The 12,951-nt window shown below is 28.4% G+C and overlaps 1 protein-coding gene across 1 annotated transcript; it reads left to right on the top strand.

Annotated features, from left to right (window-relative positions):
* The first annotated feature begins 2,830 nt into the window (after positions 1-2,830).
* On the top strand, positions 2,831-6,141 carry LOC136091530 (uncharacterized). The gene is made up of 6 exons (XM_065819191.1): positions 2,831-3,735; positions 5,050-5,205; positions 5,308-5,352; positions 5,425-5,546; positions 5,654-5,805; positions 5,948-6,141. Exons 2-5 carry the CDS (start codon positions 5,136-5,138, stop codon positions 5,735-5,737), a joined length of 321 nt encoding a protein of 106 aa, XP_065675263.1. The 5' UTR covers positions 2,831-3,735; positions 5,050-5,135; the 3' UTR covers positions 5,738-5,805; positions 5,948-6,141.
* The last annotated feature ends 6,810 nt before the right edge of the window (positions 6,142-12,951 follow it).

Here is a 12,951-nt window from a genome sequence, read left to right as displayed (position 1 = left end):
CCTCTTTAAGGATCGAATTCTATAGCCGTGGTCGTCGAAGCGAGATAGAGAGTCAGTTATTTTAAGTAAAGTTTTCGGAATTTTAAAGTTTTGAAAAGAGTACTTCATTGGGTATTTGTGATCAATGGTGGAAAATTGATTTTCAAAGTCTTTGGTAGCAAGTTGTTTTGCGATTGAAACATGAATAATAAATTTTGGAGGAGGTTCAGTTCATAAATATTTAGAGCTCCAATTTCCATGATCAATGGTTTGGCTTGGGTATATCTATTAGCATTGCATACTATTCTACACGCTTGCTTTTGTTTAACGTATATTTTTTTTAGTGCTGAACTGTGTGCTTGCCCAAACGATATTACAATAAAAAAGTTTTAGAAGTTTTTATTGCTTATTAGGTGTTTTTAATAAAACACCTTCTAAGCAATTTAGAAGGTGTTTTATTTTATGCATGATGCCAATTGACTTAGAGATTTTATTTTCAATGTGCAAAATATGATTCTTTCAACTAAGATTTTTTTGAAAAATTTTTCCCAGGATTTTAATAGAATGGTCTCATTCTATATTAATGTTGTTGATCATAAGCTTGGAAAGTGGAAGTGGTAAGTTAACAGAGTTAGATGGTTTGTGAAATAAAACATATTTTGTTTTGAGGATTTTTGAGGAAAGTTTATTAGCTTTGAACCACTCATTTAAGTTTTGCAGCTTGTAATTAACTGAAAAGAATATTGTTTTTATATTTGAGTGATTAAAGAAAATATTCGTATCATCAACAAAAAGAGTAACGTTTAGAATGTTTGAAGTTAAGTAGATATCATTCATATAGAGTAAAAATAGTAAAGGTCCAAGAATTGAGCCTTGGGATACACCACAACTAATTGTTTGTAATCGTGTACATGCTGAGTTGTGCGACGCTCCTTGTTTTCTGTTATTTAAGTTACATCTGAACCATTTTAGATTGTTGTTTGTTATTCCATATATCTCTAGCTTGTGTAGGAGGATCTCGTGGTCAACTGTATCGAATGCTTTGGTTAAATCAATAAACAAGGCTGAGTATATTCATTATTTTCAAAACTTATTCAAGACTTATTCAATTATTGCATGATTTGTTGAATGGCTCTTGCGAAAACCAAACTGTTTGCTATACAGAATACTATTTATTTCAAGATAGTTACATAATCTATTATACATGATACGTTCAAGAAATTTTGAAAAGGAAGAAAGAACTGATATAGGCCTATAGTTGGATGCTAAACAGTCATCGCCATTCTTAAAAATAGGGACTACTCTTGATAATTTTAATTGGTCAGGAAAATCACCAGTTTTAAAGGATAAATTGAATATTATTAAAAGAGCCTACTGGATAATATCAAATACTGATTTCAAAACAATTGCATTGGTTTCGTCAATGCCTGGACTTTTGTTGGTTTTTAGTAAATTTAAAGCGGTTCGAAGTTCATCCAAGGATAGTTTAAACTCATTTATAACTGAGTGTGTTTTTTTTAAAAAAGACTTAAACGTTTTGCTTCCGGAGATTTTTTTTCGGCTTAATTTTTACCAACGTTTATAAAGAATTCATTAAATATATCAGCAATTTTGTCTTTGTCAAAAAGATCTATGTTCATTTTTGTTTGTAAACAATTTGTAAAAACAGTGTTTATGTTTCTTTTTTCCAGTTACTTCTTTTATTATATCCCAGTTTCTTTTTCTTCCAGTTTCTTTTTTCCAGTTACTTCTTTTATTATATCCCATTTTTTTCTACCATTTTCTATTGAATTTTCGAGCAGATTGGAGTAATAGTTTATTTTAATTTGTTTTTTTAATTTTTTCAATGAGTTTTTGTATTTTTTATATTTCGTTTCATTATTTAAAGTTTTATTTTTAAAAAAATTATCGCAGAGCTTTTGCTTCTTTTTTAAAGATTTTTTAAGCCCTTTTGTCATCCAAGGGTTACGCAGATTTTTAGAATGAATTTTTTTCTTGGTCTTTGGAAAAGCATTTTCATATTGTTTAAAAAACAAGCTTATGAAAAGATCATAAGCATTATTCGCATCGTTGCACTCAGCTACGCGTTCCCTATTGGTTTCGCGTATCAAATCGCGAAATTTTTTTATAGAGTTGTTGTTTGTTTTCTGACGTTATATTTGTTTGTTTTCTGACGTAGGTGGTTAAGGAATTATTATCTTCAATGGTAAAGCGATTAGTCATCAGAAAATTTGGAAAATGGTCACTTATATCGGATTTTATGATACCACTTTCGATTTTACTAATCAGGAAGTTATTAGTTATAATATTGTCAATGATTGAAGAAGTTAAATGCGAGTTACATGCGTCGGGCTATTTATTAGCATTATAACACTATGCTGAAGAAGTGTATTTATAAAGCTCCTGTCGTTGGAATCGCAACTTGTATTTAAAAGGTTTATGTTAAAGACACTTGTTAAGTAAATGTTTTTACTTGAGTCAGGTAATACGCGCTCAAGATGTTTTTGAAATTGCCATTAGGTTGTCTGTATAGAGCAGTAATGAAAGTATTTTTAGCTCTTTGATTGATTATTTCAATAGTTAACGACTCGCAATTTGCATTATTTATGCTGAGGTTTTCTAACTTTTTGAAAGTAAATGAATCTATAACAAAAATACACACTCCTCCACCGATGCCCTTTTTCCTTGCTTGATGGATTGATTTATAACCCGATAAATCAAAATTTGGGTTTGAATCATCTCCATTTTGAAACCAGGTTTCTTTTAGGCATATTACACTAAATTTGTGGTTTAAGTTTTCTAACATTGTTTTCAAATTTTTAAAATTTTTATTCCTACTTCGGATATTTAGGTTTAACAGCGAAAAAGAAGATGACGAAGAATTAAGAAAGCTAGAAGCCTCATTGACATTAAAATAATTAGTTTTGATTGATAGTTTGTCAAAAATGTTTACATCAGGATCAATGTCATTTGTTAAAAGTTTATTATCTCTTTCCCTAGTTGATTATTTTACAGAAAACTTATAAGTCTTGTAGGATTGCAATATTCTTATACTATCTTATAGGATATCTTAAAGGATCCGAAAGATCGCCAGTAAAAACAAGAAAATTGTTTTGTTAAATGTTAATTCTGTAAAATATACTTTTTTTCACAAATGAAAAAAAGCGCGTTTTTAAGCTTCATCTTTATAATTATAGAAAAATTAAGAAACTCGCTTGCTTAACAATTTTGTTATAAAAATTTCATTTTCATTTGTTATAAGAAGGTATATCCTGTTTAATCTATAAAAACGTTTACATTTTGTTGGTTTTAGCTTTTCTGTTTGATAGTCGTTTTGTTTTAAAAAGCTTATGGTCGTTTTTTTTTGGCTTATATTTTTGTTTTGTTTTGATGAGGGTTATATTTCATTGTTTAAAATAAGGCAATTCATTATCTATCAAGTATCTTACAGAGTATGGCATCTGCACGCAGATCAATAGACATATCGATGAATATAACGAGAAGGATAAAGAAAGTGATGAAGAATGCTGAATTTTAGTAGACCAACTTATCTCAGAATCTTCGGAAACCAGTGTCTGCGATGGGCATGGCAATGCAGAAAAAGATGTCAGTGATGATTTAAGTAGCATTTGTGCTTCTCAAAGGTTAGAAATAACAAGCATGACAAGAGCTTTTTTTATTGCTTCAGTTGCACTTCATGCTGTTCAGTCCAGCATTAGCAGCAGTTCAATTAAAGGAGTGATTAAATTGTTCCAGGTATACAAACCCTGTTTATTATTTAAATAGTATGTTTTATATTTTTGTAAATTGTATTGCTGGTAGTCTACCAGCACTACAATTACCAGGTAGACCAGTTGTTTTTGAAGTTCTATTATATAATAATAAAATATATACAAAATGTATAGGTAACAATGAAAGGATTTGTAAAAATATGTAAACATAATTATTATATTCTTACAAATCTCTTCTGCTTTGTAGACTCAAGAAATCAGTGGAAAAATAACATTTGTTTATTTAAATGTTATGATAACATGTAAAAAAATAAATGTTATTATTCACTGAGTTCTTGAGTCTACAAAGTAAAAGAGAATTGATATGGCTATCCGACTCAAAACCGTAGCATGTGTTGATGGTTTTAATGCAAACCATAGAAACAATGACCTTATTTGTACCCTTTAAATTTAGATGTAATGTAATCAATAACACATGTCAATTGATTCCATAAATAATTCAAATTGCTAAATGTTTACACTTAATATAAATTCTTTGGTGTAAGAATATTTAAAAGCGTTCTATAAGAGAAGGTGTAGCTATATGATAATGAGGAATTCTTAATTATATATCTAGCAGGAAATATATAGCATATCTGCCATAATATAAACATGCTGACAATTTCTTATAGGTATTATAAAAAATGCTACAAAGTGCACATTTATGAATTATTGAAATATATGATAGTATTTATAATTACAAAATTAAAGAAGATTCTTATATAAAGTATATTTGAAATTAACTTCTAAGCTATTTTCAATTGAGAAAAGTATTTTAAATCTTCGAAAAATCTTTTTTTTTTTTTTTTTTTTTTTGCTTGATCAACTTGCAGAATGCATTTAAGTATTTGATCAACATAAAGCATATATTTTATATTCATTTTTTTAGATTGCATTCTTTATTGAGAATATTCTTACATTATAGAAGTCTATTACAATTTTTATTCAAAAAAATGTGTATGATTATTCTTTAATGTTTGATCTACCACTACCTACAGAACCTAACAGTAAAGAAGAGTTTGTGGTGTTTAATCTACATATGCAGTTAGATCTAATTTTAAGTGTTTATATACCTATGATTATTCAATACCGACAAGAACTAGTTAATGCTGGAGATGTTATAAGTTTGGCTCCTACATTAACATCTGATATTTTAAATTTACATTTACTTATATCTGCAGATGGAGCAAACCCTTATTTTAAAAATCTTTTTAAAATAAGAAATTTTGGCCATTGCAGGCAACTCTACTAGACTTGCCATACAATGTTAGGTCTTGTATAGAAAATTCTTTGTTTTTAGTCATCCATCCCTATGCTGCTGTATTTGATTTACCTGCTCAAGCACATGTTTTGAATGTTACGCAGTTTAATGGAGAGTTTGGATGTATGTTTTGTAAACATCCTGGAAGTGCTATGCACCCTAAGATTAATGCTATGTTATGCTCTAGCTTCATAGGTAATATCATATATTCTTACAATTGATCAATTTCAACATTGTTGTTTTTGTTGTCTATTTAATTCATAAGTATTTGGATACGTTTTTCTGCATTTGTTTCAGTTGCAACTATCAATAACCAAACAAAGGTGCTGCAGGAGTCTAACAGTATGTAATTTTTATGTAGTTTTTACCAGCATGATCATTACATTTATTTAAATTGTAAACTATATTGTATAGGTGTGCTCATTAGTATCGTAAAAGAGACCAATCGCCTTTTACAGTGGATTCAACAGCTATATCGGGAGACTGTCAATTTGCTTGATAATGAAGACTCAGCCAATCAAGCGACTGAGAGTGATGTAAGAAGATCAACAATTTTGCCAATCATTTTTGTCACAAATTAAATTTTGTCTTCTTTTTGCAATTTCAGTAAAATGGTTTTCTAATTATTTTTAAATATTGATAGGCTACATTTGTTGATGCAGTTAGGCGAAGCAGACATTTAGACACTTTAAACAGGGCAAATGCAAACTCATTTGTAGTTAATTAAGTCAAATGCAAATTTGGGCCAGACTATATGTCTAATCATATCTTTGAGCCCCATAGAAAGGCTGATAGGTAAGTTTTAATTAGGGCACGCTTATGTACGTAGTGTTATAAGGCACTTTGCTAATTTAGTGCCTATATGAGTTAGCTATTTACACAATCTATAAAGTATAGGAGACAACATTCTGGTATATATCTTTATTTCTTATTATAGAACCGCATTTCCTGATGCAACAATGAAAGATCTTAAGGAGCAATTTACAAGAGTTTTCGCCAATTACTCGTGGGCGTGTGTCAGACGAAGTCTGAATCAGAGTGGCCTAGATGTGAAGAAAAAAAAAAGAAAGTCGTCAGTCATGTCATTGTATGCAATGTAATTGTACTAAAAAAACAATATCTGCTATACTATATATTTAGTTTTTAATGTGCAATATTTATTTTATACAGAATGGAATTTTATTTTAATTAAAAAATATTAATTAAACTTTAACTTACCTATAACCATACGAATCTAAAATTAGCTTACAGCATCCTATAAGAATCTTATTGTGATCCTTCAAGATCTTTTAAAATATTCTTTTAGATCTTACCTGATCCTATAGAAATTCCTTAAAATCCTACAAGATCCTTCAAAAAGATTCTTATAGGTCTCGCAGGGGCTTGTGCCACTCAACCTATTGGATTCTTGTAGGATCTGTAAGTTTAGTCGTCTAGGGTTAAGATAAATTTAAAATGTTTGATATATTGGTTTCTGCCATGTTAAATATTAAAAATTATTTACTTAGAGCTATTTATGAGGTTGATCATATTTTATTTTTTATTAGTTTTACTAATAAGTTTTTCGTTACTTTTAATGAAAGCATATTTTAGATTTTGTGATACCAGACGGCAACATTCTCTCCGATTTGACGTCTTTTTTTGACTTCAGTCAGCAATCTCTTTCTAATAATTACGGTATCGAGCGAAAAATCTTCGTTTATATACATGTTTGTTCCTTTTAATTTGTGCGATTCTTGAAAGGTTTGGCTTTATCTTTGTGTCTAAGTAGATTAATTAAAACTGTTCTTGGACGTCCATCCTTTCTCAATCCGGTCCGATGAGCTTGCTCGATTTCAACTCCATTTAGTCCTAATTTATAAGATAAAAATGATTGAACTTTCTCTTCGGTTTCAATCCAAGTTTCTTTTGCACTTTCTGGTATTCCATCAATTCGCAGATTTTTTTTTTCGAGATCTATCATCGATTCTTCTGTATTTTTCTTTTATATTTTCCGCTAGAATGTTTTCCTTTTCACAGCATTCGTGGTTTTCTTCGTAGGCTTTAGCTATTTTTTTTATCGAAAAGTTCTTCTTGAAAACTTAAAGATAATTTTAAGTCTTCAATATCTTTTACCAAAGTTTTGATTTGGTTAGCATTTTCTTTAAAATTTTGTTCGACTTTATCAAGCCGCTCATTGATGATTTTTGTGTTTGCACTTAAAATTTCGACAAATATTTTTTCTTATTGTTTCAGCATCGCCTCTGTTTCTTTTCTAAATTCCTATAACATTTCCTGAAGCATTTTTTTAATTTCTGAAAGTGTAACTGCCATTTGTTTATCATTTTAGGGTACAATAAGTTTTTTTGTTAATTTATTTTTATTAAATTTTTTAAGTAAAACAATTTTTTTTTAAATAGATAAAAACGCGTCTGCTCTTCTTGAAGGCTTATTGCACTTTTTATTCTTTAGATTCCTTTCAATGTTTACATAAATATTTGTTGGGCAGTATTTAGCTTTTGAAAATCGTATATCATTATATAAAGATAGAAGATAGTTTTCTTTTATGTATAAATAATATACTTTTACCATAATATACTATAATATAAAATTTGACTTACACGATCCTCACATTTTGGAAAAATCCACAACCAATCCCAATTGGTTCATAAAATCGGTCTGAATTCGGCACCTTACTTGCTGTACCGCTGTTTTATCAGTCAAGGTTTTTATATCCAATATGCAGTATTAGCTCAAAAAAGTTTATCCAACCGTGTAGGCTGGATAAACCATATTTGAACTCTAAGTTATCGGTGCCTAAATTCAACACTCTCTCCAAGTTGTTCATGTTTTTGAGAGATTTACCACAAACTTGACAACACTGTGTCGAGTTTGTCATTGTTAATAAAATTGATTGAATTTTACCATCTATAATGGTCAGTTCAATAAAACAATTTACAGCTATTTTTTTCCCTGCAAAAATAATGTTAATAATATCACATTTCTCAATTTTGAAATCGCTAGTTTTCTTTTCTTGTTCCACATCATTCTTGGTTTCCTTTTGAAACGAAAATCTTACTATTCGATAATATGCAGTCGATGATGGCTTTTCGTTTCTCGTAACTTCGTTTCTCATAAAAAATTAGGTTTTTATTATTATAAAATCCACTCAGTTCAAATAGTACTATTGCAAGTAGTAAATAAATACTTTTTATTCTTTAGATTCCTTTCAATGTTTCATTATTGCTAACCTGCTTGTAAACACTTTGCCCTGTAGCACCATTAAACCCAGCCTTACATCTAAATGTCAGTTTAGTTAGTTCTTTTAACATTGTTATAAGTACACGAGCCTGTACGTCACACAATCTTTCAAGAGTGTGCATCAGAAGATCTTTTAGCGGTATGTTTACTGTATACTCGTCAACATAAATAATTTTCGGGTAGTATTTTTGCCTTTGAAAATCGCATATCATTATATAAAGGATAGATGTGGCAGCCTTTTTCTTCAGCGCCATTTTAAAAGCTGGTATGCTGATTTTGAAATACCACCATCAACAATCATTGCCAGACTTTCATCCGGTGAAACCCTTAGGAGTTTCAACGGGTTTGTCATCTGAAATTTTTGCAATTTTTTTTTTAAAGTTTTGTACTTTAAATCATTCCTAAGTTTTAGCTTTGTTGCATGAAGTAATTCAACGCCAGATAAAGTGTTAATAACATTGTTAAGCTTTTTTTTTTGTTCTGTCGCATGAGTTTTCAAAAAAGCAACAAGGTCTTCCAACTTCACTATCAGTAGGATTTAGCGTAATGTACGTAAACTGAAAAAAAAACATGTACTTTTGTTTGGGTGAATAAAAAAAGTGATGTTTTAAATAGGTATTTCGGTTTCATGCGAATAATACGACTTGAAACTTTTACTTTTAAAATGTCAAAGAAACTCAAAAGGAGAAATTAGGTGCAATGTATATAGTTTTAATAGGTCATAGACATGTTGTATTTACTCGATATAGGTTTTCGTAGGTTTCCCAAACTTACCTGAAACTTTTTATACAAAACAAAAGTATTAAATGTTTCAAACTTACTTTGTTATAAAGTCAGTTTATAAATGTGTTATAAATGTTGGTCTTTCCTCTATATTATTTTTGTAAAGTTATATTATTATTTAATTAAAATAAAAAAACAAATTACGCATTTAAATGCAAATAAACGTAATTGTTTTAAAAGTTACCGTTTACTAAAGGAAAGCATTAAAAAAAAAATTAAGCTTTTTTGAAAAATAGAGTAATTCATAAAACATGAAACCGCAATTGATTTTTGTGATTTTGAAAGAGACTATTATATTCAAAAAAATTTTTTAATAAGACAATAGTGTATTACAACTATGTTTTATTATATGGCTTTTAAAATAATAAATTTTCCTTTTTGAGGTTTCGTCCACCAACTGGCCCACTGTGGAGCGTCAGATATATCGTTGACTAGCTCGACTAAGGCGTGATTAGGTGTAGCAATTTTTTTGACACCTTGTCTTTAATTGTTAGATCATTGTAGACTCTACCACGTAGATTCTGTTGTACATTATAGGCTTAAGTATATTTGAAAAGCCAGGCAAGATAGAAATTTGTCAAAAGCTTAAAATATTGAAATAATCTCCTTCAAAAAATGGGATAAATTGGGCACTTTTTAAATTATCTGAAACAACACCTGATTTTCAAGAAAGTTTAAAGATATGAAATAACGATGGTTCAATGATATCAAATACAGATTTTACATAATTGAGGCTAAATTTATCAAAACCTGCAAAGTTTAAGATTAGTTTTGCTCGTTTTAATATTCAACCTTTTTAAATTAGATTTAAAACTTGATGAGCTCAGCAGAATTATTTTAGCTAAGATTGGCCCAATATTAACAAAGAAGCTGAAATGTTTCTCAGCAATAGACGATTTTTCATAAACCAATTTTCCGTTTTTCAGAAGTTTTTTGGTGGAATATTTTTTATACTGTTGTTTTTTCTATTATTTAATTAATAACATGCCATGTTTTTTGTATGTTTTTTTTTTTTGTCTCTTTTCCTAATAATTTAGCGTTAAAAACTATTTTGGAGGTAATTTTTTTTTATTTTCATAAAAATTTCAGTAATTTTTGTATATTTTTTTATCTTTATAAGTAATATTTTTTAGAAATTTTGTAAATACTTTGATTGAGGCTTCTTGCTTCCGCGTTTTTAGAACGATTTTAGATCGGTTTTTTTGGCGAGCGGTAACGTGATTTTTTGTTGTGCTTGTCAACAATTCCAATTCATTTATAATATTTTGTAAAACAAGACATTTCCAGAACAATCATAAACAGCGTTGAAGTATTCTTGTTTAAGCTACAGTTTCTATTTTTCTCCAAGTTTCTTGATTCAGGATTTAACTTCGTTAAATGAAATCTGCGTTTTTTTATACGATAAAAAAATACCTATAAATTATAGGTAAGTTCAAAATTTATATCATTTTGATTAGGTTTGGTTTTTTAAAAATTTGAAAAGGTACATATATTATGGTACTTTAGTTCGGATGTGGTTCAAAATTGTTTACCATTTCTTTGGTTTTTAAGATGTATGCCAGGTACAGTGAGACAAGTATTTTTTGAAAATAATTTTTGTTTTATTTTCAAAAACAAAAGTGTAGGTCACGGCTATGACTTTCAAGTCAAATTTAAAGTACTTGTGCCGAATTTTTGTCTCTTTATTTTTTCCTTCTTTTATGAAATTAAGATCAAATTTAAATTAGAATTTATTCTAATTTAGTATAAATTATGTTGTACTTATATGTATATATATATGTATAACACAATTTATACATATATATATATATATATATATATATATATATATATATATATATATATATATATATATATATATATATATATATATATATATATATATATATATATATATATATATATATATTTAAGCAACTTTAAAATGTATTCTACACAATAGAGTGCTCAATGTTCTTTAAAGAACAGAGCAATTTTATATAAGTAGAAAATAACTTAACAAAAATTTTTTTTCATTTTACACTGGGTTTCATCAATAAAGATTCATCAGAAATGAATGATCAAATTAATAAAACTTCAATTTATACAAAAATTAAATTACAGGAATTTGCAAATGTCTAAACTACTGTTTTTGCACACATTTGTGAAATTTGCTGACACTATTATAAAAAGAATTCTTTAGAAATTTTTACTAATGCTTTTCTTTAAAATATTTTTTTTAAAAAGGGTATTTAATGTAAATATTATTTGAACTCATTTATTTTTATAGTATTTTAGGAGAAACTTATTTTCGTGCCTACATTTAGAAACTAATTCCGATTTTTTGTTTAATAAGCATTCTTGGTTTGCATGTGTAATTAATTCAAATCTTTCTTGTAAGCATAGTATGCATTTTTTAAAAATGCTGTTATATGCAGGCGCTGTTTTAAGGATGGACCAATTCAGTATGAAATCATCGATATTTTTCAATTTAAATTCCCATATAAATATTGAAAGCATGGTATCTTTTGAATTCTTTTTATTTTTAAAAGATTGCTTATGATTGGCAAAACGTTTTTTCCATTCACCCTCTGTTCTGCCAATATATTGTTTATCGGGTACATTCTTAGAGGAAACAACACATTTATATACCACATTTTTTGATAAACAACTTCCACTCATCGGACAATTGTTCTTTTGTTTACAATTACAATTTTCTGGAGTTTATTCATTTAGGATATCTTTTTTGCTTACAAAGCATTATTATGACCTTTTATAATTCTTTCCATATTTTTGGGCAACTGTAGCTAACTTTAATTGTATTTCAATTAAAAATTTTATACAATTTATTAGAGGGCGGGAAATGCTTATCGACCAATTTTAAGAACACTTTTCCTATGTTAGTGGAAGCATTTTTGCTATATTTTTGCTATATGTTGAGCCAAATTACATTTCTAGTTCTATTTCGTTTAATTGTATTCTTTTTTTCAGGGTCAAATTTTAGTTCAAAATTTTCAAAACCACTTTTTTTTAGGGCATCTTTAAATATTCGTTTTGAGGAATTGAACACATTTTCATTAGAGGAGTTTTGGTTTAATCTGCTATTAATTATCGGGATTTGTTTTAGAATTTGGGGTGGATGATTTGAGTTAATATTAATATAAAATAATTCATCGTTTGGTTTTTTGAAAGGCTTATATGAATTTTCAGAGAGATAAAATTTGACATCAAGAAACTTCACAATTTTTAAATTTATGTTTATTTCGATTTGAAAGCCAATATTTTTGAAAATTTTTATATCCTTTCTAATTTTATCGAGCTGTGGACCAGATTTTCTACGCATTACTATTAAACCATCGTCGCGATAAAGGCCTAAATATTTTATATTGATTATTTAACTTAACAAATCTAAAACATATAGTCCAACAAATTCACAAATTTCTGCTCCGTCATAACTGCCCATTGTTACATTAAAGCAGTCATGTATGTTTTTCTTTTTCCAAGTTTCCTTATTAAAATAAAGTAAGGTCTTTCTACAATGTTTTTTTATACGGATTGTGTCACCAGGAATAACTGTGTGGCTTTTTGCAAATTTAATTGTCTTATCTAAAATATCTGCAGTTATTGAGGGGTAAAAATCGTTAATGTCAAACTGAATAAATGTATAGTCATTTTTATTTTCAATTATGGAGAACCAATTTATAACATAAGTGGTATTTTTCCACTGTTGCAAATTTAATTTATTTCTAAGAATATTATTAATTTTGTCCAATTTAGTTTTTCTTACATGTCCAATACCACTTTTTGAGGGAACTAATAACCTACGAAGAAGTTTGTTCTGAAAATTTGGTTTATGGTCTTTTAGTGTTACGAAGGCTTGAGCAGGGGCAGTTGATTCGATTCTGTTATCAAGGTTTATTTTTTAGCAATACTTTGCGC

This window comes from Hydra vulgaris, chromosome 15 (genome assembly GCF_038396675.1).
Source record: "Hydra vulgaris chromosome 15, alternate assembly HydraT2T_AEP".
Taxonomy (NCBI): Eukaryota; Metazoa; Cnidaria; class Hydrozoa; order Anthoathecata; family Hydridae; genus Hydra; species Hydra vulgaris.
The sequence above is the reverse complement of the archived record's forward strand: the minus strand, read 5'-3'. Positions and strand labels throughout refer to the sequence as shown.